The sequence below is a fragment of the Chelonoidis abingdonii genome, chromosome 4 (genome assembly GCF_003597395.2).
Source record: "Chelonoidis abingdonii isolate Lonesome George chromosome 4, CheloAbing_2.0, whole genome shotgun sequence".
In the NCBI taxonomy this organism is placed as follows: domain Eukaryota; kingdom Metazoa; phylum Chordata; order Testudines; family Testudinidae; genus Chelonoidis; species Chelonoidis abingdonii.
Genome location: NC_133772.1, coordinates 42024902 through 42048349, shown reverse-complemented (window position 1 = coordinate 42048349; position 23448 = coordinate 42024902). Strand labels below are relative to the sequence as shown.

Genomic DNA, 23448 nt, shown 5'->3' with positions numbered 1-23448 from the left:
TAAACTCTGCTGCATTGGGCTAGTGCATGGCAGCTAAATTACAAAACTAGCTATAAGCAAGATTGGAACTGACTAAAAGCCCTGGTCCATTGGGGATTAGTACAAGCACCAGAACCTGCTTGTGTGAATCTAGTTGCAGAATCTGGGCCTAAATTCGTTTCAGAGTCTAAGCGGTGAGAAATGCAAAAAAAATAAACACACAGTAAAGGAAATGGGGAATTAGATTTATTTTATTTTTATGGGGGGTTGATTGGTTTGATTGCTTGGGTGGGTGGTTCTAATAATTTCTGGTGTAATTAGTGACAAAGGGAGCAATGTTTGGCTTTTGAAATGGGATGGTCAAACTGGTGGAGCCCTTTGCTACAAAAGAGATTGTAAACGCTCTGAGGTAGGGACTATCTGTCTGTCTGGCACCTGGTGGGCCTAGCCCTGGGACTCCACACAGTCCCACAACACAAAGAAATAACAATAACTGATAAAAAGGATGAGCCAGTAAAAAACAACCAAGCCAAGCAGCGCTGCTCCTCCTTTTCCCTGTTTTCTGCCCAGCTCATCTTTACCCCTTTACCAGCGCATATGAGCTAACAGGCTCCATTTGGTGGCCACTGGGTTTTTTTTAGCTGTCCTCTGATCATGCTGTTTATTCCAGTATCAGAGGCATAGCCGTGTTAGTCTGCATCCACAAAAACAACAAGGAGTCCAGTGGCATCTTATAAATCTGTTAGTCTTTAAGGCACTACTGCCTCCTCGTTGCTGTTTATTCCAGGCAGCTGGACCTGAAAGCACAGGTTTTCCCCACGCGCAGTTTGCTCATATTGCCACTAGGAGATGCTGTTTTCACTGCTGTGGCCACCAGAGGCTCTCCCTTGCTGGCTTTACTGCTCTGTGCTGAGGGCTTTCTCCATCCATCCCAGTAGCCAGGGGGGTTTCAGCTCCCTTCAGAGAAGTGGGAAAGGACAGAGAAGGAAGCAGAAGAGAGACCCAAGACAGGAAAGGAAGAGGGGGGCACAGCTGGCTGAGGGAGAGGGAAAGGGAAGTCACAACAGGTCTGGTTGCACATGTTTTAAAGCATAAGCCATTTTCAAAGGTGCTGAGCTCCCACTGACATCCCATTTTCAGCCCCTCTGAAAATCAGGCCATTAAAGGGACAGGAAGGGGAGAGCAGAGGGGAGAGGTCACAAAGATGTATGGGAGGAGAGCAGGCCTGGCCTTGAATGACTTTGGAAGGGGCCAGAGGGCTGTTGCCGGTCCCATGCTTGCACTCCAGCCTGCCTTCTGGAGACAAGAGGTAAGAGGGAGATGACGCCCATTGCAGGAAGGGAAGGGAAAGTTGTGCAACCTGGTGCCCCCAGCAGAGGTTTTGGATGTTTCCTCACCCCATTGGGGTGCTTCCAGGTGTAGTGTTGTGCCAGTGGCATGCTGAGCTTATGCTTTAAAACATGTGCAACTTGCATTGTGACTAAACACCAAGGCAGCGCAGAAAGGCGGGATTAGTACAGTTTTGGTCTTGTAGAGGAGCCAGCCTTCAACAACTGCTGCAGAACATCATTGGGATGCCCTGATCATTCCCATACTCATCTCAAAACATCCTAAAACTCATCAGCATGCGCACACACTGTCTGATTCTCCTGTACTCTGCACTTCATTTACATTTGGGGCAAGGTTCTCTACCCCTGCTGGCCAGGTGGCTCAGTTCCCTCCACCACTCTCAACTTGTGTCCTGCACTGCAACATTATTTCCTTAATTTCTGCAGTGCTATTTTTAATATTAACGATCTGAGTCATTTGCCCTTCCTCTGCCATCTCCCTCCATTTACTGCATTGTCTCTCCACAAATAAATTCATTTGACTTAGTTGAAACTTCATCTGTATTAAAATTTTCCACCAGCACAGAGAAGATAAACAGTACACACCGCAAGTCCAGAACAGCAAACATGATACCCTAGTTCCAACAGTCCAATTCTCCTCTTGCTGACCCTGCTGCAACACAGTGAATTACTAAATACTAAGCAACGAATCAGCTGAAGTCAATGCACTTACACCAGTGTAGAGCTCATGTAAATGAATGGAAGTTCTGACCCCATGTTCATAGATGCAACACTCTCAGATGCTCAGGGCAGTGTCTAGAAGACAATCTCTTGCTTCTGGAAACTCTTTTTACTAAAAACAAATGATGAACCACTTTTGTCTTGGGATTGGTTGTTTTCTTTTTCCTCTTGATTTTTTAATTTTATTTTTAGGTTCCTTTGGGAGGGGAAGAGAAGTGGAATGCAGCTTAAAAGCTAGAGGACAGGACAGAAGAAGCATGGGGAAGGAGGCCTGACCCTTTCAAATGTCAAACAATATTATTGTTCAGCTAGCTTAGAATTCAGTAGAGAGAATTTCAAAGAGTGGGGCTAGGAAAGGAGTGCCATAGGGTTGCTGCTGTGTTTCCTCCACTGAAAAGTTGAGCAATTCAGTCCTACATAACACTCTTGGGCAGGACAAGGATGTTGTCCCTAGCCTCTGTTTGCCAGAAGCTGGGAATGGATCACTTAATGATTGCCTGTTCTGTTCATTCCCTCTGGGGCAACTGGCATTGTCTGCTGTCGGTGGACAGAATACTGGGCTAGATGGACCTTTGGTCTGACCCAGTATGGCCGTTCTTCTGTTCTCCCAGTGTTGCTATTCTGGTTCTAGTAGGGAGAGTTCAGTTAGTGTTGCCAACTCTCCTGATTCTGTCATGAGTCTCACAGTATGTGATGGTTTTTAAAGCCTTCCCCCAGGTCAAGTGATAACAAGAGAATCTCTTTTGGTCCAGGTCCTAGGCACTATGAATACAAATAATAATTATAATCTCAGCTTTCATTTGTAAAAAAGTAGATGTTTAGCCTTTATGGTTGTAGAGAATGACCCCTAAAGGCTCAGAAACCAGGAGGCAAATAAAAGAATGAAAAATGTAAATGAAAGTAAACCCTCATGATTTTTTAAACCAATTTCATAATTTTTTCAGGCTTGACTCATGATTTTTTAATGCTTTGAAATACTGAGAATGTAACATTCTGTTCAATAGTACGGTGACCATGATCATATAGCGTGTGATAGATTATACAGCACTTGCCATCTTGAAAGATTATGAATTAATAATAATTAAGAAGAGATCCCAAAGTGGTTTGAAACCTATGGGGCCGTCTGGCACCCACTGAAATCAATGGAAAGAGTCTCATTGGCTTCAGTGGGCTTTGGCTCAGGCCTTGTTTACAGGACTTGCAGCCTCATTGAAATGCTACTGCCTCTGGAGTGGGATGGTGGCAACCAGCTGGTGCTAGTGTACTATAAAGCAGTGACTAGGGTGATCTTTTGGCCATGGAATCTACGGCCAATGAGCACGCATATGTGGTGCTGTGGTACCGAGGCCCAGCAGACAGGACCTTGGTTTTTAAAGTCTCATCTGAAAGAGCCACATGTACGTAGCAAACTCCATTGGACCCCATTCTCGGGTGCACACTGGCAACATAAAGGGGATGGGAAGAGCCCTCTGAGAATATCCACTGTGCAGGGGGCTTCTCCAGCTGAGACAGGGCTGGCATCAGGTTTGCTGCTGCTCTATTCCCAGCTCTTAGCGTGGAGGACAGGGAATGGGAATGGCCAAGCTGCACTACCCTTTCTGGCTATTCCCTGCTTCTCAAAGACCATTGAAGGTCCTGGGAAGCACAGGTGGAAGTCAAGCAGTCCTGAGGCTGCTCTGACTTACACTGGTGGCCAGATAGGCCCCAGAATAATGCTAGAGGACAGTGTGTGTGAATACAGTGTAAAGCCACCCGTGCCCCTTCTCCTCCAGCCCTGCCCTAAGCACAGGGACAGGGTAACTAAGAATCAGTCCTATGAAGGCTATAGGAGGGATGAAGGCATGAGGTGATGCTGCTGGCAGCTGAACCTGTGGTTCCAGAGAGCCTGTGGAGTTTTAAGCATCTTCTGGCACGATGGCGCGTTAGGGACTCATGTAAAATGTAAACGTTTAGTTCCATAGCGATAGTAATAGATTGTTAAAGGAAACCTAACTCCGAGGGAAACAGGCTGGCCTTTATATTAGTGAAAGGAGGAAATGAGAGCCGCAGCAGTGACAGAAGAGGAGATTGCAGCTCAGGGGCTCTCATGACTCAGGCTCTACTCCCATAGTTTGTGATGGCATCAGCATCTGCTTTCAAATGGAAATATGGCCTGATATTCCATGGCTGCCGCTTGCTGCTTTCTCCTTGTGTGGCTTTCCATATAAATCTCAGAGCACAGATCAGCTGTCACCTTTACACAAACGAAAATCAGGGAGGTGGACAGTAAAAGAATGAAGTCAGATCTGAACAGGCAGTATCACCTCACTCCTCCGCACACCTTCCCAGCCACACCCAGATAAACATTCTCTCTTGCTGGTGTCGTAAACAGCCACGCCATTTAGCGTGCCATAATGATCCCCTAAGACAGGCTTTCCCAGGCCATGGGGCTGAGTGCCACTGGTGGGGCCTGAATTTCTTGCCTTACTCTTTTGTTAGAATCTGGAAAATAAGAAAATGCAAATGGCTACCTGGGGAACTTTTTTGTCAGATACTCCTATGTGTGCATTCCAGCTGCAGCTGGTTTCTCATGCAGCCAGTTAGGGCTGCAGGGACTGAGCAGGCATCAGGGATTCCCTGGCAGTCACTCCTCCCTGCTGGTGAGGGCTGGCACTGAGGGCAGGGATACTCTCTCCTCATCTGCCCTCAGTGCTTCTCCCGCAGGTGCCCACCCAGCCAGCAAGGGCAGGAGAAAGCAGTAGTCTCCAAGCCTTGCCAGCAGGCAGCACTGTGGTGAGAAGCTCAATGGGGAATGAAGGCTATCCTTGAGCCTCTTCCTCCCCCTCCCCTGCCACAGCCTGTACCAACTTGAGCCCTGGGGAGATTGACAGGTCACTGTCCACTCTGGATAATGTCTGCAACCAGGGACAAGCTCTAGCATCCCTCTGGAGCAAGCCAGGGGATAACTCTGGGTGGTATAGCTGCGTGCACAGCAGGATTCTTCCTCATCGACAGCTGCTCTATATGAACATTGTCTCCAGCACACAGGAAGGCAGGGCCTGAACTCCTTTGCTGTGATAACACCTGATAGTGCCCCTCCAGGCAGTGCTTCTCAGGTGTTGCACTAACTCTTTGCCTGCCAGGTAGCATGAGGGATCAGGCTGTTTGATGGAGGGGTGGCAGCTGTGGCTGTGGAGCCAGGGTGACTCAAAGTTTCCCACCCGTCTTGCAGAGCTCAGCCCTTTCTCTATCTAGGCTTCTCACAGAAATAAACCCGTTCTCCTGATTTACCTTCAGTGTCATGTCAGACTCGCTTCACTGTGGGGAACCAGCCTCGGCTTCTAACAGTATCCAGCTGCTGGACCAGAATATTGGCTAAAGCAAACAGACCATGATATTTAGAAAGAAGAAGCTGTCGTGTCTCCCCAGCTGTGCTCTTTGCTCTTCTTTCCTTTTATTCTTCCTATTCATTAGGTTTTCTTCTCCATCTCGGGTTTTAATTCAGTATTTCTCAGTGCCCGTATTTCACTTAATTGATTATTTTTGATTAAAGGCCCATCTTTCTCTCCCTTGCTTTCTAACATGTTTGGATCTGGCCTCTCTTTCCCAGTCCATTTTTCTCTTTCTGTGGGGTTTTTTTTTCTCCACTATTTTTTCTCCTACTCTTCCTTCTCGGTGCTAGCCTCTCCCCTCTCCTTCAGTCCCCAGGCCTTCGATTCTCTCTCCTTGACTTCTAAAGCAGTCTTGTTGGTCCTGTTTCTCCACCCGTCCCCCCTCCACACCACTATCATTTCTCTCCAGTTTTCTTGCCTCAGAACAAGTTCCAGGTTTCACAGAGTGTGTGATGGAGTAATTTTTGGTGTATTGCACCTCAAATGCAGGTGAGCTGTTGGCCCTGTCCATATAGAAACAAAAGAACTACCTCACCAGATCAGAGCAGTGGTTCATCTAGTCTAGTGTCCTACCTCCAACAATTGCAAGCACTAGCTGCTTCATAGTAAGGTGCAAATAATGCTGTAAAGGACAATTATGAAATGGAAAGTTTCTTTGTCACCCTCACCAATTTATATCCCTCATGATTTTTCCCTAATGTGTCTGTAGATGTTCTCATTAGCCATATAAATGGCTAATCCTTTTATGAATCCTGCCTCAATAAAATCTTGTGGCAGTGAGTTCCACAGTTTAATTGTACATAGTATGAAAAAGTATTTCCTTTGATCAATGTATTCTGTAAACTTCTAAACTATCCCAGTCTTTCCAGTATTTTCTCCTACTGAAGTCTCTCCCTCCATATGTCAAATCATTTTCCTTGCCTGTATTTCATTCCCTTCTATTTATACTTTTTGAGATGGATTGACCAGAACTGAGCATGATATTCAAAATGAGGCCATCCCACTTATGTATATAATGGCACTATAATATTGTTGCCCTTTGGCCCAAGCAGTTAGCCAGTATTTGGGACTTTGCAGGGTTTTTTCTGTTGAGGGGAGAAATTGATGATAGGACTCAGGTATCGATGGAGCAATCCTGTTTATTTACAAAGAGTGTGCACAAAAGTCCTGTTCCCCTGAATACAGTAGGAGCAAACCTCAGTCCGCATGGCTTAGCTTTGACTTGCCTAGTGCCTTGGGTGATTCCGCCCCCAATAGTCTGCAGTTGTTTTTAGTACATAAAGCGGCTTGATTGCTTCTTCTGTTGAGAGTACTTGGCACACCCATTGGCTTTGATGAGGTCTGTGATTGCCTTTGGATCTAAGGCTATGGCTGTACTAGAGATATTACTGAGACGCAGCTGAACCTCTGCAGTTCTGTCTCTGTAAGATCTCATGTGTAGCCACTCTATGCTGACGGGAGAGAGCTCTCCTGCCGGCATAATTTAAACCACCCCCAACAAGCGGCAGTAGCTATGTTGGCTGGAGAACATCTCCTGCTGACATAGCACTGTCCACACCAGTGCTTTTCTCAGTGAAGCTTATGTTGGGCAGGAGGGTGGGGGTTTTTTTCCACCCCCCGACCGACAAAAGTTTCGCTGACAAAAGTGCTAGGGTAGACAAAGCCTGAGACTCACATGGTGGCAGCCATTAGCACCTTTCACTGTAACAATATTTTCAATATTATTTTCCACTCCTTTCCTTATACATCACAACCTTTTGTTTCCACTCTACATTGAGCAGAGGTTTTGATTCAACTGTCCAGTTACCCGCAGGTATTTTTCCAGATGTAAAGTTAATTTTGAACCCAGCAATGTGTATCGGTACTTCAGAGTATCCCTTTCTATATACATTACATTGCATTGAGAGACAAAGTGGGTGAGGGAATATTGGACCAACTTCTGTCAGTGAAAGATACAAGCTTTTGAGCTTATGTGGCGCTCTTCTTCAGACTTGAAGAATCGTGGGACCAACATAGTTACAACTCTGCGAATTACATTACATTGATCAATAGTGATAATCATCTGCCCATTCACCTCACTTTCTGGGTCCCATGCACCTTTTCTCATCTTGATTTACCTAAATAATTGCACGTCACTGCAATATTTTTCCACCTTATGGTTCATTCCCTTTTCCAGATCGTAAATGATAATATTAAGGGCACGAATCCTTACATGGAACATTGTGGCTCCCTACTGTTAATTTTTCACCATCTTGAAAATAGACTATTCCTTCTCTTTGTTTTCTCTCTGTTTGTCATTATGTTATCCTAAGGAGAACTTTACCTCAGAAGCCACACTGGGGAACAGTTCTCATAACATGGCCACTCATGTGTCTTAGAGATCTATCTTTAATTATCATTTCAATATGAGTATGCCCTCATTTTTACTGCTTTCCCTGCCCCACCCAGTGCCACAAATTGCAGCCACCAGCCTTCCAGCCAAAGAAGACTCGATGCAATTCCATGCCTGTCTTCACCTAACTAATCCACTACTGCAAAGCACCTTTAGTGAACTTGGGGCACCACCTTTATGCTTGTCCCGTCTGGGACAATCTGAAAGTCATGACCTTTCTGCAGTGGCCACCCCACAAAGTGAGGTCATTAGGTTGTGAAGTTGGGTGAGCCAATTTGTTTCAATGTAGCTTTTGGGATAGGTAGAAAGCAGAGATGGGAACCATTTAATTCAACCCCTGTCAACAACAGGGACTCTCAGAAAACTGAACTCAGATCCCAACCCTTCCTGGCTTTTCCCATTCTTAATGATGTCCATCCATCTCCTCCTTTCTGCAGCAGACCGCACTGCTTCCTGCGTGCTTCCAGCCGCTGTTGGCCTGGGGATGCTGTTCTCTTGTTTTGATTGCATGTGCATGTGTCTCTCTCCCTGCATGCAGAATCTATCCAATTTCTATCCATTCCCCATGACCGGAGCGCAAACACTGCTGAATACCCTCCCCACATTAGACTTGTGCTCCCAGCGTTTGGTTGACCAGTCAACCCTGTATGGCATGTATATGTTCAGTCTAGGTTACCAAGGCCTCGGCAGCGACTCCATAGTTAAGGCTGCATCGAAATCTCTCCTTAAATATCTCGATGGAGGTTGTAGATGGTTTCTGTCTGAGGTGATCTTCCCGGCTAGCGTGTGCACCAATGTCCACACCCTTGAGCCGTGCGCCTGGGAGATGTGCCTTCCTGGCAGGTAGGTGCAAGGAAACATGAACCAGCAGGTCATGCTCCTGGGCTGAGAAGGCATGAGAAAACAGCATCTGTGGCTGAGATTAAGTGGAGCTCTCCTGCCAAAAGGCTGTAATGAGCATGTGCACCTTGAACTGTTTGTTTCAGAGGGATGCTAGCTGACCTCTTCCTCCCCCACTGTCCACCCCCCGCTTCCTCTCCTTCACCAACTCCAGTTATTAAGAAACCAGAGTTGGAGGCAGTGCTGAGCCAGAGATGCAGCAACTCCCTGTGTTCCTCCTTGTGAGTATCCCTCGCTCTCCCCTCTTGCGCCTTTCCCAAGGAGACGGATGGATGGACAGATGGGTGGCTAGAGGCAGATGGTTCCTGCTAATTACACAGCTAATGGAGTGGGGAGGGTGGGGAGCAGGAGACAGCCTCTTCCCAGCTCCCCCTCATCCTCGTCTGTCCTCGCCCCTTCTTCTGCCTCTCGCCTAGGGGTTGGCCAAGCAGGAAAAACTGCTGACAGGTGAAAGGAAATGGGAAATTCAGTTACATCAGGAATTCCCGGGAGATGAGGACTCAGCAAAAAAAAAGAAAAAAGAAAAACAGGGGGAGAGAGAAGCCAGGGCTGTGCTGCCAGCTGCACAGGCGACTGGACTGACACTCATTTAACCTCCCTGCAGCAACCAGCTTCGATCCTGGAATGGGACAGAGAGCAGCAGGGCCCTGATGGATGGATGGACAGGGCGGGGGTGGGGGTAACGCTGGAACGGGGTCTGGTTGGAAACTCTCTTCGGAACCTCCCCTCCCCCTTCTTCGGACGTGTTGTTCTTTCTTTCTTTCTTTCTTTTAAAGAAACGAAAGCAGCCGCTGTCTCCCATTCAGAGCTGATGTGGGGAGAGGTGGGGGGCCAAGTGAGGAAACAGCCACATGCGTTATTGCTGGGACGCTCCCACTGCAAAGGCTTTTGGCAGCTATAATAAGGATGGTGGGAGCAGAGGAAGAGGGTGACAGATGTCAGAAGCTCCTCGAACTCTCCGGCTATTCTGCGAGGGTTGTGGGGGGAGACAGAGTATGCTGCGGGAGCAGGGACAGCCAGCTGCATGGAGAGCAGTAACTGTTCCACTGCTGCATACATTACAGACTGCTCAATGTACAGGAGAATGCTCCTTTGTGGTACAAGAGTGTAAATACTATTCTCTGTCTCCTCCCCCTCCTCTACCCTGCTCTCCTCCCTCCCCTCTACTTACTCCCTCTCTCTTCTCCCCAATCTCTCCTCTGTCCCTCTGCCTCTCCTTTCTCTCTTCTCCCTCAATTCCCCCCTGCTTTATTCCATCCCCGTCATTCTCCATCTCCCCTTCCCACCCCCAATCTTTCACAGGGGATTTCATTTTGCCAGGATACAGTCTGGTAAATTTGCAGCAGCCACCACGGAGAGAACTCAGGAACCCCCATTGGACCCGCTGTGCCCCTTTGACGGAGCATTCTGGATTCAGAGACCCCCCCAGCAGGGGTGCTTTGCTGGCATTCCCAAGCCTCCTGCCATCCCGCAAGCTGCGCCTGCCCTATCTCCCTCTTCGGCTGTTTGCTACATGGAGAATAAGAGCTGCAAAGGGGACAGCCTGCGGCCAGCTGTCCAGTGCAAACACACAGTCGAGAAGAAGACAATGACTAACCCCACGACGGTGATTGAAATCTACCCAGACACCACGGAGGTGAACGATTACTATCTCTGGTCCATCTTCAACTTCGTATACCTCAACTTCTGCTGTCTCGGCTTCATCGCCTTGGCCTATTCTTTGAAAGTAAGTACTGATTGCAAGCCACCCTGTGGGGAACACACTGAGCCAGAGCCACAGCTGGGGTAAATCGGTGCCATGGCTGTTGAAGTCAGCAGGGCAATGCCAGTTTCCCCTTGTGGAGAATCGGGCCCTGTTATGTTAATATACATTGTCAGGGGAGATCTTGGGAATGGAAATGTTGTTTTGCGAGTAGTGTGGGTATCCACGGCATTCAGATACCAAGGTGATGGGCACCACAGAAGACTCTAGATAGAGAGATAAGAGGATTCGGTGATGATGGCTCTGAATTGGCTTTTGTTGTGACTGGAGATCTATAATTCTCACTCATCTGCGGGCTTGGTTATAGCATAATTCTGAGAACTAGAACAGTTGCATTTACTACCAGGAGGACAACAACTTCCTCCCCAGGTAGCCAGAATCCCCCAGCATCTGGAGACCTGTGTGGGGCAACCCCCATCACCACAGGAGAGAACTTCAACTAGTGCTGGGGAATCCTGAATGCCAATAGGCTACTGGGGGCTTCAGGTGTATGATGATGATAAGAAGCACCTTACATCTTCCCAATACTTTGCAAATCAAACTTAATTCAGCCTGGCAACGTTTCTGTGGAGGCAAGGAGGCTACGTGGGGACAAGTATTATCTCCATCTTGCAGACAGGAACACTGAGGCACAGAGCACTGAGGTGACTTGGTGATGGTCCCAGAAGAAGTCCGTCTGAGAGCTGGCAATAGAATCTTGGAAATCCTGGCTGGCAGTCCTCTGGTCCATGCACTAAAGCCTCTCACATCAGTCTGGTATCAGCATGCTGAGGCTCTACATAAGATAGTTTAGTTAGAGGCACTGGACCAGATCCTCAAATCATGTCAATCAGTGACTTCACTGACTGCAGTGGAGCTCTGGTGATTTATGCTAAGTCAAAGATCTGGCCCAATAGTGGAACAGGAAGTCAGTCTTTTAAGAACTCCTTAGCGGTCTGATTAAATGTGGACGCAGTGGGAGTCCTTCCATTGATTTCAGCAGGCTTTGGATCAGGTCCTTAGTGAGTATTTCCTAGAGTCTGGGGATAGTGAGGGCTCCAAAGAGAAGGAGGGGAAAAGAGCAAACTGTGCAAACTGGAGGAACCGGGTGATCGGTGGGACTGGCTTTAAGCACAAACACACCAAGCAGCCACTTGTGCCCCAGCTTTTTTGTCCCCACTTCCCATCCTCTACAAGTTCTGCCACTCCGAGCCCAGCCCCTCTGCTTCTAGCAGTGGGACCAGAAGGGCATGAAGCAACTTGTTTCCTTCCCTGGCTCTGGCTAAAGCAGCAGTGAGGAAAGCAGCTCATGGCCTGATTCTCCCTAGGGTCCTCTAAACTATCAGGCCAGCCTTGGAGACCTGCCAGGAATGTGAAAACAAGGTCTGCTAACTAAGGTGATGGAAGACCAGGGAGGGCTTCATAAGGGAGAAATGGAAATAGATGCATGAATGAACTGGGAGCCAGTGTGCAGAGTGCAGCCCAGGGAGAATGGGACCTGAGTAGTTCAGAGGCGTCCAGCTTGTATCCTGCAGACTGCATCCTGCTCTCTGCTTGCTGGATCACTCTCGAAATGGAGTCAGAGTCTGATTCTAAGAGGTCAGTTGCCCCAGTCTGCTACTCTTCTCTGAGGGCTCCAGACCTCTGCATGTCTGTAAGGTAACACTATCATAAGGTAACACTATCCTTTGAGTCCATGAAAATCTTCCGGAATTATTCCCTGTAACTGCCGGATGAGAACAGACCAGCTGGGCTGCAGGATTTCATTGCCGGTGAACTCAGCCAGCAAGCAGTTTCTAATCATCTGTCAAGGAAGAGAGGGTCTGAGGGTTTGGAGGGGTTATGTTGTTTAGGGAGGGAGGTTCATAAAAGCAATTAGATAATTGTATATGTAAATGAGACCAGGCCCCTGGGTGGCCCTGAATGTGTCATCATTTGGGTGGCCTCAGGCACAGGAATCTAGTGGATGTGTTTTGGCAGGCAGTGTTTACAGGAAGGCCAGTGTGCAGGGGATTTCATCACAGAAACAGATCAATTAACCCCATCTAACTCCAGTGACTGTGACTTCCACAAGAATACAAGGAGGCTGTTTCTGAACCAGCCAGGCCCTGGGGCTCTGTTATAGCAGAGGCAGTGTGGTCTAGACCACTGAGCACAGCGATCTGATTGCCACTCGCTGGGTAACCTTGGGAAGTCCCTTACCTTCTCTGTGCCTCAGTTTCCCCATCCACGAAATGGGGGTGAGAATACTCACTCACCTTCCTTGTAGGGATGTCAGGAGGCTTAACTCACTGCTGTTTGTAAAGTGCATTGAATGTAAAGGTCTATACGAGTGCTGAACATTACCATTGCCTGGGCTGTCCCAAGGACATTTAGGGCCACTGCCAACATCAAAGAAGGATGATATGGAAGTCTTGCTTACCACGTAACACTCTGTGGGATAGGCATACCAGTATAGGACAAGAAATAGGCTTTTCCTCTCTCCCCTGCCCCCCTCATGGGTTCATTAGCTTAAATTTGCTTTAATAACATGGATGCTTCTCCCCCACAAGGGAACAATTGATTGGGGGCGGGGAGAGAGGAATAGCTAGGAGAATTAGGCTGAACTCAGGAAAACAAAAATATAAGCTGAAGATCCAGAGACAGCACTGTCTATCAGTCTGTGGAACAGTCTCCTGTTGGAAGTGGAGTAGTCCCCATCACTTGAGAAATATACAACTAACCTGAACCAGACAGGGTGAATTAGCTGTAGGGCACAGTCCTGCTCTGGGAGGGGATGGACTAGACCAGGGTTTCTGAACCTTTTTGATCCCAAGGACTAGCTTGCTGCCTTCCTAAACTGTGTCCGGGAGATCTTGGGGACTGGCACCAGCCCACGGACCAGTCATTGAGAAACACTGGACTAGATGACCCAACAGGTCTTTCCCAGCTCTACTAGCTTCAGTTCTTTGGCAGAATAAAAACGGCAAACATAACGTTCCTCAGAGATCCATGGCAGAGTCAGGGAATGGCAAGGGGATACGGCCTGAAATATTGTGGTCATTGATGGGGAGAGTGGCATAAGAGAGAAAATGGCAGAATGTCTGGATGCAGCAGAAGAACTCCCCTGGGAAAGGCCTACAGAATGGAAGAGAAAATATGGTCATTTCTATAGTCTTAACCATCCTATAGTATTTAATAGAGAATGATATCCCTGCTGTAGAATTATTCTGTGTGTGTGTGTGTGTGTGTGTGTGTGTGTGTGTAAAAAGCAACAAAAAGTCCTGTGGCACCTTATAGACTAACGACATATTACAGCATAAGCTTTCATGGGTGAATGTGTGTGTGCGTGTACGCACAAGTGCGTAAAAAGACTTCTACTGTTTATTAGTTGCTATAGGACGTTACAGTCATTTCTACAGAGCCCTATTGGTTTCATCTCTATGTCTGTTACATTTTGCAGGGCATTCCCATTAGGTAAGAAAAGACTGGAATGAGGAAAATAACTGGGAAAAATGTCCTGTTAGTTAGACCTTCTTCTTGTCCCCTGAAGCAAAGTTTAGATGTGCAGATTTAGGCCCCAGTCCTTCAAGGAGCACCATGCTGAGTAGAGGCCCAGTGGAGTCCATGAGGCTGCGGGACCAGGGCTGCTATTATGAATAAAGCCAAGGTGTTTCTTCACTGGGAACCACAGCTGTGTGATTTCCTGCCTAGGGTGCAGCCAATGCGCTAAAGGCTTTAGGGTCCCTGGATTTTGTTCTTTAAACTTCCTTCACATAATGTAAACATTTTAAAAACCCTAAGAAACATTGTTTTAAATAACAAAAATGCAGAGTCCCATTGGCTTCACTAGGACCACTTGTGCTGAAAGCTAAGCCCGTATTTAAGTACCTTGCTGAATCAGGGCCTTTAGTGTGCTTTAATATTGCATTTAAAAATGTTTCAGAAATAATATACTCACTTCTGTTCTTTCTTTGCCTTCATGCCTCCCAGGGTGCGTGTGGATAAAGAGCTCTATAGATCTCTCACTGTGTGTAGATTGTTAGACTACAATAGCACCAAAATGAGCTAGATGTTCTAGGCACACATTGGCCCCTGCACCAAAGAGCTTACGTTCTCAGTCAGAGAAACATACCAAGTGGAGCCTGGGCCCAGGTATACAAGCCAAGTATTTGATATAAGCTTTGTCTGTATACCTGGTCTTTACGTATAGCCCCTCTTTCTAACCCATACTGGGCCAGATCCTCAGCTGGTGTACAATGGAATAGCTTTGTTGACTGCAACGAAGCTGCATCAGTTTACACCAGCTGAGGGTTTGGCCCCAGCATTCGGTCTGGAGGATCAGTGAGATGGAAAGGGAAAAACTGTGCCTAGTTATGAATGGATGTGTGTATTTGGAGGAAGGTGGAGGGAAGGATTAGACGTAGGTGCAGTGAGATTTGAAAGCCCATGTCAGCGCTAGCATTAATACAGCACAGATGCCAACACCACCTGATAAACTTGGCTAGGAAGATGATTTTTTTTTGTTTGGTTTTGCCAGAAGCAAATGTTGTGGCCTTGACTTTTGCAAAGGCTATTCAGCTTGCTTCCCCCCACTCCTATTTCCCAGCTCTAAGCACTAATAAATGATGCATCAGCACTTACTGTTAAGAGATCAATCACCAGCAGTTTTATCACAAGAGACCTTTGGGACAAGCCAAATCCTTCAATGTACCAATTACACAAAAAGGCAGTAGATCAGAGAGGCTGGGATCACAGTCAGTTTTTATTCTGGAAGTCTAATTTCAGGATTCATATATGGACGTCAGGAAAATGAGGAACCCAGTCTCCTTTTTGTGTCCACCCATGTGTTCCAGGGTTTTACTGATTTAAAAAAAATCTTCCCATGTGTGAGTTCCAGCAGGTGATCCTATGCTACTGCCAAAAGATGCATCACACCAAGCGTGTGGGAGCTACAGGGCATCTGAGATCCTTGCATTTATATAGCCTGTTTTCCATTTTAAATGAACATAAGTGCCGCATATGAGTAATGTATGTGCTGGAGCCATATTGACTGTATGTTTTACTGCTCCAACTCTACCAATGGTAGTTTCAAGTGGAAAGGAAAATGAACAGAATAACAGTGGTGCAGCTACACCTGTGTCTGACAAAGAGCTACTTTGTGGAGCCTTTCCTTTCCTGTGGAGTTCAGGTTTTAGTGCAAATCTAACCATAGAGAGGCAGTGAGGCGTAGTGGATAGGTACAAGGCTGAGAATCAGAAAACCTAGGTCTTATTCCTGGCTCTGCCCAAGGTAGGTGATTTGGGCACTTCCTTTCTCTGTGTCCCCCTCCCACCTTTTGTCTGTCTTTGTCTATTTAGAGTGTAAGCAGATGAGGGTGTGAATGTTGCATCTTTGCATTTGAGGGGAAGGGTTTAGAATGGCCGAAGAGGTCTAGCTCCCCTGATTCTGTGGAATGAGGGAGGTTGCATCTCCTGAGTTCTCAGGCAAGCGTATGGTAATAATGACTCCATGAGAAAAGACATCAGCCTCTCAGGCTGTTCTCTTAGAACAGTGTTTCTCAACCTTTTTGATATCAGGGACTGGTTTGCAGCCTTCCTAAACTGTGTCAGGGAGATCTCCGGGACCAGCGCCAGCCCTGAAGATCTCTGGGACTGGTAGTTGAGAAACACTGTCTTAGAAGACCAACAACTTTCAGGAATTAAAATAAATCCAGCTGCTTCCCAAGCAGTACAGCGACAGAGCGAGCCAGTGAGACAAGATCCTAGTGCTAGTCCATGAGGAGAGATTGTACCACAGGTGCTCACAAGCTGGAGGGCTTACAACCAATTTGTAGAGCAATCCGAGACTCTCTACCCTCTTCCTACATGGGAAGTTATTTGTGTGCAGAGAAGCAGAAATTGGTGTACTATTTGGAAGAAATGGGTCTACAGGCCCCCCAGCCAGTGCACACACCCTACATGCAACCAGCAGCAGGTTGGATAGCAAAGCCCAAGCAGCATTAGATACAGTCCTATCAGAATTATTATTATTAATTAAAATGCATGTGTCTGCATGGTACACTGACACAGCACGTGACAGCCATACAATGTGACCTGTCCCCTGCTCCTCAGGATCTGAGGGGGACAAGGCCTGGCCTAAAAGCAGGGCAAGGAGTTTGTGGAGAGAGTGTTGCTGAGGAAACCAAGGCAGGACAGATCCCTGGAAGAAGGAGAGGGTTGAAAAGAGAAGGCAGTGGACACTGAGCAAACAAGTAGACAAGAGACTTCCAAGTCCAGAACACATGAAGGTGCAAGAAAGAGACAAAGGGGAGAGATGAGGAGGGAGGATTGGGAGGCACATAGGAGAAAGTTCGGCAGTAGGAGAAAATGAGATCAGAGATACTGGAGCTTGGAGCTGTTGAACTATGAGACAGGAAGCCTAACAGGAGTGGAAGGGGACAGACGGTGGTGTGGACAGAACAGCAGGAGAGGAAGATGACTCTAGTGCTGGCATTCTGGATATGCTGAAGGCAGGGCCGGCGCTTCCATTTAGGCGACATAGGCAATTGCCTAGGGCGCCAGGATTACTGGGGGGTGGCATTTTGCTGGGGGGGCGGCAGGTGGCTCCGGTGGACCCGCCGCAGGCGTGCCTGTGGAGGGTCAGCTGGGCCTGTGGCTTCGGTAGATCTGCCGCAGGCATTCCTGCGGACGGTCCACTGGTCCCGCAGCTCCAGTGGACCTCCCGCAGACAAGCCTGCAGCAGCTCCACCAGAGCTGCGGGACCATCAGACCATGTGAGTATCTAGATAGATGGTGGTGAGGCCAGGATACAGGGAGGATGGGCAACTCCTTACTGGTGACAGAGAAGGGAAGGGGAGGAAATGTCCATCTACCCTTAGAAAGATTGAGTTTGTGCTACCAGGGGTGATGACCGAGTGGGCATTGGAGATGGGAGCCCAGAGAGAAGAGGAGAAGCCAGAACAGAAAGCTGTAGGAAGCTTAATCAGACTGTAAACAGTTTGGGGCAGAGATTGTCTTTTTGTTATATGTGAATAGAGTGCCCATCCCAATGGGGCCCTGACTCTTGGTTGGAGCCTCTAGGCTTTACCACAGTATAAATGATAATGAATAACAATGAATCATTTGAATAGAGGTGCTAGCTGATGCCACAGGAGCATATGGGAAAAGAAGAGGGGACCAAGGACAGAACCCTGAAGGAGTCCAACAGACAGAGGGAGAGGGGAGGATGAAGTGCCAACAAAGGGAAGGCCAAAGCAGCCATCAAAGAAGTCAGAAGAGAACTTGGAGAGAAAGCGGACGGCAAAAGAAAGCTCAGATATTTCAATGGCGATAGTGAGCTCAAGAAAAGTAGGGCTAGAGAAGACTCGCTGTGAATTTGCTAGGAGAAGGTAGGTCATATTATGCCACCCGTCAGGTGGAGCAGAGAGGGCACAAGCTAGAGTGGAGGGAATCAAGGAGAGGGCAAGAGCATGGGGCACGCTGGAGGAGTTTTCAGGTGAAGGTGAACATTAGAGAAGCAGCTGGGACTGTAGAATCAATAGTATGCCAGGGGAAGGAGGCAGAGGGGTGAGTATTAAGGGAGGGAATCAAAGATGGAACCAGGGTTGAGAGGACTAGATGGGGACAGGAGGACAGGCTGAGTGATCAGAGGCACGCTGAGGGTTAGATATCAGAGTCAGAAACAAGGGTGAAGGAGGAGAGTGTGGGGTGGGTGGTGGAAGGGTTGGGGAAGGTGGCAGAAGAGAGTCCTTGATGGATGTTCTCACTTGGAACAGATGTGCGAGCTGATAAGATCTGGGGCTGAGGATGAAGTGGAGGAGGGAAGGTGCTGGGAAGAGGAGTCCAGGAGGGCGTTCCTGAGACAGAGGGAGTGGGAGCACACAGAAATTGACGAGAGAAGCAGATCTTGTGAGCTGGGAGGAGGGCAAAGGAGGAAGGAGAGCAGCAATCTGTGCAGTCATGGGACTCTCTGTGAAAGTGCTCAGCGGTGCAAGAACTGGAGTGGAAGGAGCGAAGGCAGGAAAGAGCCAAGGGTGGGGAAGAGAGGAAAGGGCAGCTCCCGACAAGGGGGGAGATGGGAGCTGAGTGAAGGAGAGAAGTTAGAAGCTGGGGGAGGGGAGACAGACAGCAGGAAGAAAAGGAGGAATGAAAAAATGGGAAAAGGGAGGGGAGGGAGAGGAGACCAGTGGAAAGCATCTGAATGGGGAAAGGGGGATGAGAAGGAAGGAGCAGGAGAGAGGTGGAGAGAAATAGAGAAGAATGGTGAGAGGAGGCCGGTAGGAGGGAGGTGGAGGAGTAGAAGTGTCCCTGGAGGAGTTTGTCTCATGCAATAAATACTTATCCCTTCTCTCCCTCGGCCTCTCAGGGGTATAGCTCTGCCTGGGACGTTCCTTGAATGATTTCTATTCTGGTGAGTGGGGCTGACCCCGTGGGATACAGATCATGTGTCTGCCCAGCTCCCTTCATAATGGGAGATCCCTGCTGGCAGCTTTGCCAACAGATTAGGATTGTCTCCGTGGTGAGCTCTAGTGCTCACTACATGGTGTTCTGGGGCTTGATTCCCACACCTACTCCCTTCTGCCCAAGATAATGAAACCTGTACTCTTAACCTCCGAACGCCTCTCTCCCCAGACCTCAGGTGTGCAACGGCTTGGGCTTGTCTGCTTGAACCCACCCCCCATCCCCTGCTGATTTCGCATAGGACCCTGCACAGAAAAGGAGGAGCTTTCTTGTGCTTACTCTGCTCACCAGGGAGAGCAACAGGCCCCATGAGAGAGTGGCTCACTTCCCAGCTCTGGCTGCACCATTCTCCATCTGGCTGCTGCTGTTCTCAGTTGTTGCTGCTGGGTGCGTGTGACAGTCTGGTCATGTCACTAGACGCTCTCCAGGTCTAGATGCGCCATGGAGGGTGGGGGAGCGAGGTACAGATACTTAACATACACGTGCCACCTGTTTGACTGACTGCTGTGGTAGGGTCTCACATGCACCCTTATGTCAGCGAAAGACTCCTTCCCAGAGGCCAGTGTGAAGCGTTATAAAAGCAGGGAGTGTGTTGGCAAAGGACCCTCCCCTCCAGGGCAACAGAGTGGAAGAATCCACATATTAGAATGCATGGGACATTACTCCAAGGTCTGGAATGAGCTTCAGGCCTCCGTGAGCTGGAATCACACAGCAATTTGCTGGGACTGAGGTGGCTGTTACCGCCCTGTCTCCAGTGAGTCATGTCAAGCTCCCAGGCCAGCGTCGGGTTGTAAATGCTGCCAGAGTTACAGAGCAAATCACTGAAAAGTGACTTAAATCAATCCTGGTGTATTTTTGGAAAACTCTTGGTCGATAAAAGCATTCGATTCTTTCTAGGTAGGACTGTGGTGCAAGCTCAGGGGTTTACTTGACTTGCCAGCGACATCTAGTGTTCAGATAGGAGTACCGTAAACGTGTTCACATTTCTGAGAGCAAATTTAGGGTCTGATGGAAGTAGCAGCCACTGGAGCTGAAATCCTCCATCCCCGGAATAGGTGCAACAACTCTGCTGCCCAACTCTGACCACCTCTGGGAGTGAAGAGTTAAATCTCCAGGCCCATTCTGTCCCTATCCTGTTTGCTGAGAGTGTTGGCCAGGGTCTAATCAGTGTCAGTTCTGATGGTGGTTTTGTGGTGTGGACATGCATCTGCTACAAACTGGACTGAGAACACCGACATATTTGATACATTGTAAACTACTGACCAGCTGCTGAGTGATAACACCATTTGGTCACTATCAGCGTGGACTGTTGTCAAACTCATGAGTGTACAAGGTCATTTCCAATCTTCAGAGCCATCTTGTCCTCCCCCAACATGGACACATTTAAAGTCACAGCCTCTGAAATAGCGTGCATATCAGACCATGACATTACAGCTGAAAACTGTCAGTTGCAGGATTGGTAGATGTAAACTGCATAGGACCTGCCAAAAGAGTGCATTAACCCATGCATATTAATATGCTATAGGATTGTGCATGGCCTCTAACTGCAGTTGGAGCCAATGCCAGATTTCGCACACTCAGCCTCTGAATGCAGTAGAAAGCACACTCACAATGGAACAAGTGCCAGTGGTCCTACTCTAAAGGCAGTGGGATCCAAACCCCAGCACATTAGTGTTAGGATTCACACTCCCACCTTCGGAATACAGTAGGAAGCATGCACTAGTGCTAGAATTCACCCTATAGTGCACCCAGCATCCATACCTGAATGCACGATAATGCCAGGAATTATGCCCAACCTCAGAATGCAGTAGATACAGGTACGAAGTGTCCACACGCACTAACCCCTGCTTATATCACTTTAAGCTGGTTGGTTTGCTTGTCTTTTTGTTTTTGTCTCTCCAAATTCTTTTTGTCTCAGGTCCGGGATAAGAAACTCCTCAATGACCTGAATGGAGCAGTCGAAGATGCCAAGACAGCCCGGCTTTTTAACATTACCAGCTCAGCACTTGCCACTTTCTGCATCATCCTCGTCTTCATCTTCCTGCGCTACCCACTCACTGACTATTAGAGCAAGGCCTGCAGCCGCTGCCGAAATGCCTCAGTGCCAGAAGTGTCCACTGAATTTCCTCCAGCAAGGACATGAAACAACAATCCATCTTGACTGCAAAAAATAAACACAAAGTAAACCCCACCAAGCAACCCCCCCTCCCCCCCCCCCCCAACCCCCCCGCCCACCCCAACCCCCCCCCCCCCCAACTCCCCATTTCCAGGGGCCACTAAACTTAGGGGCCCCGCCAACACCCAACCCTGACTGGTATTTGAACTTCTGTGGAAAAGGAAATTACTTTTACATTTTTTACAGAAAAATATTTATTTTCATGATAAACAGAAGTGGGTGATGACAACATGCAAAGCTTAGAACTAACCACAACATGAGCCAATGGCTGTGTAGCTAGATGCTGCAACCATAGTGGCAGCCGAGGAGTCAGAGAAAACATTGTGTCATCGACGATCCACTGTTTAAAGTTACATAAGCAGCCCAAGCGCTGAGCTGTGTCTTAGATGGAAAACAGCAAATAACCCTATTGGGAGAGCTGAACTCCAGATATACCGGGAAGCATGTGCACTGATTTAGAACTCAAGAGAGAAAGGAAAAATGCCTGCTACTGCAAGATAAAACTGAGAAGTAAAGCTGGGCAGATTCAGGATATATCAGATGTGTTCTGGCTGCTACCACGTCCTCTCTCTCTCTCCCTTCTCCCCTTCCCTTCACTCCCCTGTATATTTTGTTCTTTTCCTCTTTTTATACATTTATTCACTGAATTTTTATTTGAAGGCCAGAATAACTTACCATTTCCCATCCCCAGAGAGCTTTATCCTTGAGAGTTCATAGTGGAGAATCCTGAAGCCTCTCGATAAACCCCAAAGAATTAAAACAAAACAAAACTCCTCCATGGAATCTCCTGCAAATGCTGAGAACGTAAGGCAACCTTTGGAGAACTTGCATATATCCTGTATACCGACTCCTACTGTATTTCTGTAAACTTTCAATAAAGATAATAATACGTCTGCCCATCCGATGCCATTCTGGTTAATTTCACAGATTGCCACAGATTATGGGGTTTTCCCGCCTTTGGTCCCATATTAATCCAGAGGGGCAGAGAAGAGAATTAAAATTCCTATTGGACACTCTAACCTGCCTGTACAGCCATAGCAGCAAAGAGTCCTGTGGCACCTTATAGACTAACAGATGTATTAGAGCATGAGCTTTCATTGGTGAATACGGGCCTGAAGTAATGGGCCACCTCACTTAACAATGTGAAAGAAAGTTAAATAACAGGCAGGAGCAGCTCCACAAGCAGTGCAATAGGGGACTAATATACAAGCAGCAGCCACAGCGGCAGTCATGGAAGGGGATGGTGCCAGTTAGAACCCAGCTGAGATAAGAATTTCCACCTTGTGTATTAGCAAAATGTAGGGACTGGAGATGAGGGAGAGGAGGAAAGAGGTGACAGGAGCTAGGGGAAATCTGGGGGCTTCTAAATCCCCTGACCAGGCACATGTGAAAGTCATCACCATCTCAGTGAGGACACGTTGGTCTGGAGTACATAGACTGGAACGTGTTGTCATACCAGTGATGGTAATATGCTGAGAGTTTAACAAAGAAGCTCCCTTAAGAACATTCCACCACGCTCAGCTAGAAATGTTACATTCCCTGGGTAAAATGTGCTTTCCACTGAAAATCATCCACCTCTCTGAACCCATCAATCCTTCCTCCACCCATCCCTTTTGACCCCTGCCCTCCCAGGGTGTCATAGGAACAGGAACACCACTGAGTGGCATCTCTGTCTAGCAGCTGTTCCACACAGCAGCAGCAGAGGCAGGCAGGTGTCTTGCTGGCTCTGCCTATAGTGGAGCCGGCAGGTGAATTATCCTGTGGGCATGCAGTGATTGGCTGGATGGACAGTGGGTTCCCTGGGTGGGAATGGATCCTCTACGTTGAGAACTATTAGATCCCTGAATTGAGACCTAATGTGTGGAGGCAAGGATTATCTCACATCTGCCTACTGGAGGGCTCTTACACCTTCCTCCAAAGTATCTGGTACTGACCACTGGGACAGGCTACTGGACTAGATGGACTTTGGGTCTGATCCAATATAGAAATTCCTGTGTTCCAATGTCTCCCCTGTTTGCTTCCAGTCTCCCCTAGCCAGTGTGGAATTGGAGTGAGTTTCTCCAGGGGGCTTCAGGATGGGGTTCCCAGTTCCAGGCCCCCAGTACCAGCTCTTCAAACTTCAGAATGGGACATGCGCTGCTGGGGAGAGTCAGCCTGCAAGGCTCCCACTCAATGCAGCCGCGGCTCAGTCCTGTCTCCTCTGCCTCATGCAGTGGCCAGTGGAGGGGACCCATGTGATAAACCCCCATGGATTGGTGGGAGGATGCAGGAGGGGTGTTCTTTTACCAGCAGCTGCCACGGCAATCGTGTATATGCCCACAGCACAGCCCCAGCCTTGGAGAGAGCTGATCGTTTTAACAAGCAGAGCCAGCTTTAACA

General features: G+C 48.1%; 1 protein-coding gene across 2 annotated transcripts; it reads left to right on the top strand.

Moving 5' to 3' along the window:
• The first annotated feature begins 1083 nt into the window (after nt 1-1083).
• On the top strand, nt 1084-21105 carry IFITM10 (interferon induced transmembrane protein 10). Of its 2 annotated transcripts, none has more exons than XM_032770739.2 (3): nt 1084-8932; nt 10032-10437; nt 20812-21105. In XM_032770739.2, exons 1-3 carry the CDS (start codon nt 8802-8804, stop codon nt 20959-20961), a joined length of 687 nt encoding a protein of 228 aa, XP_032626630.1. In that variant the 5' UTR covers nt 1084-8801; the 3' UTR covers nt 20962-21105. The 2 variants fall into 2 exon arrangements, with proteins under 2 accessions (XP_032626630.1, XP_032626621.1); XM_032770730.2 differs by having other exon boundaries at nt 10014-10437.
• The last annotated feature ends 2343 nt before the right edge of the window (nt 21106-23448 follow it).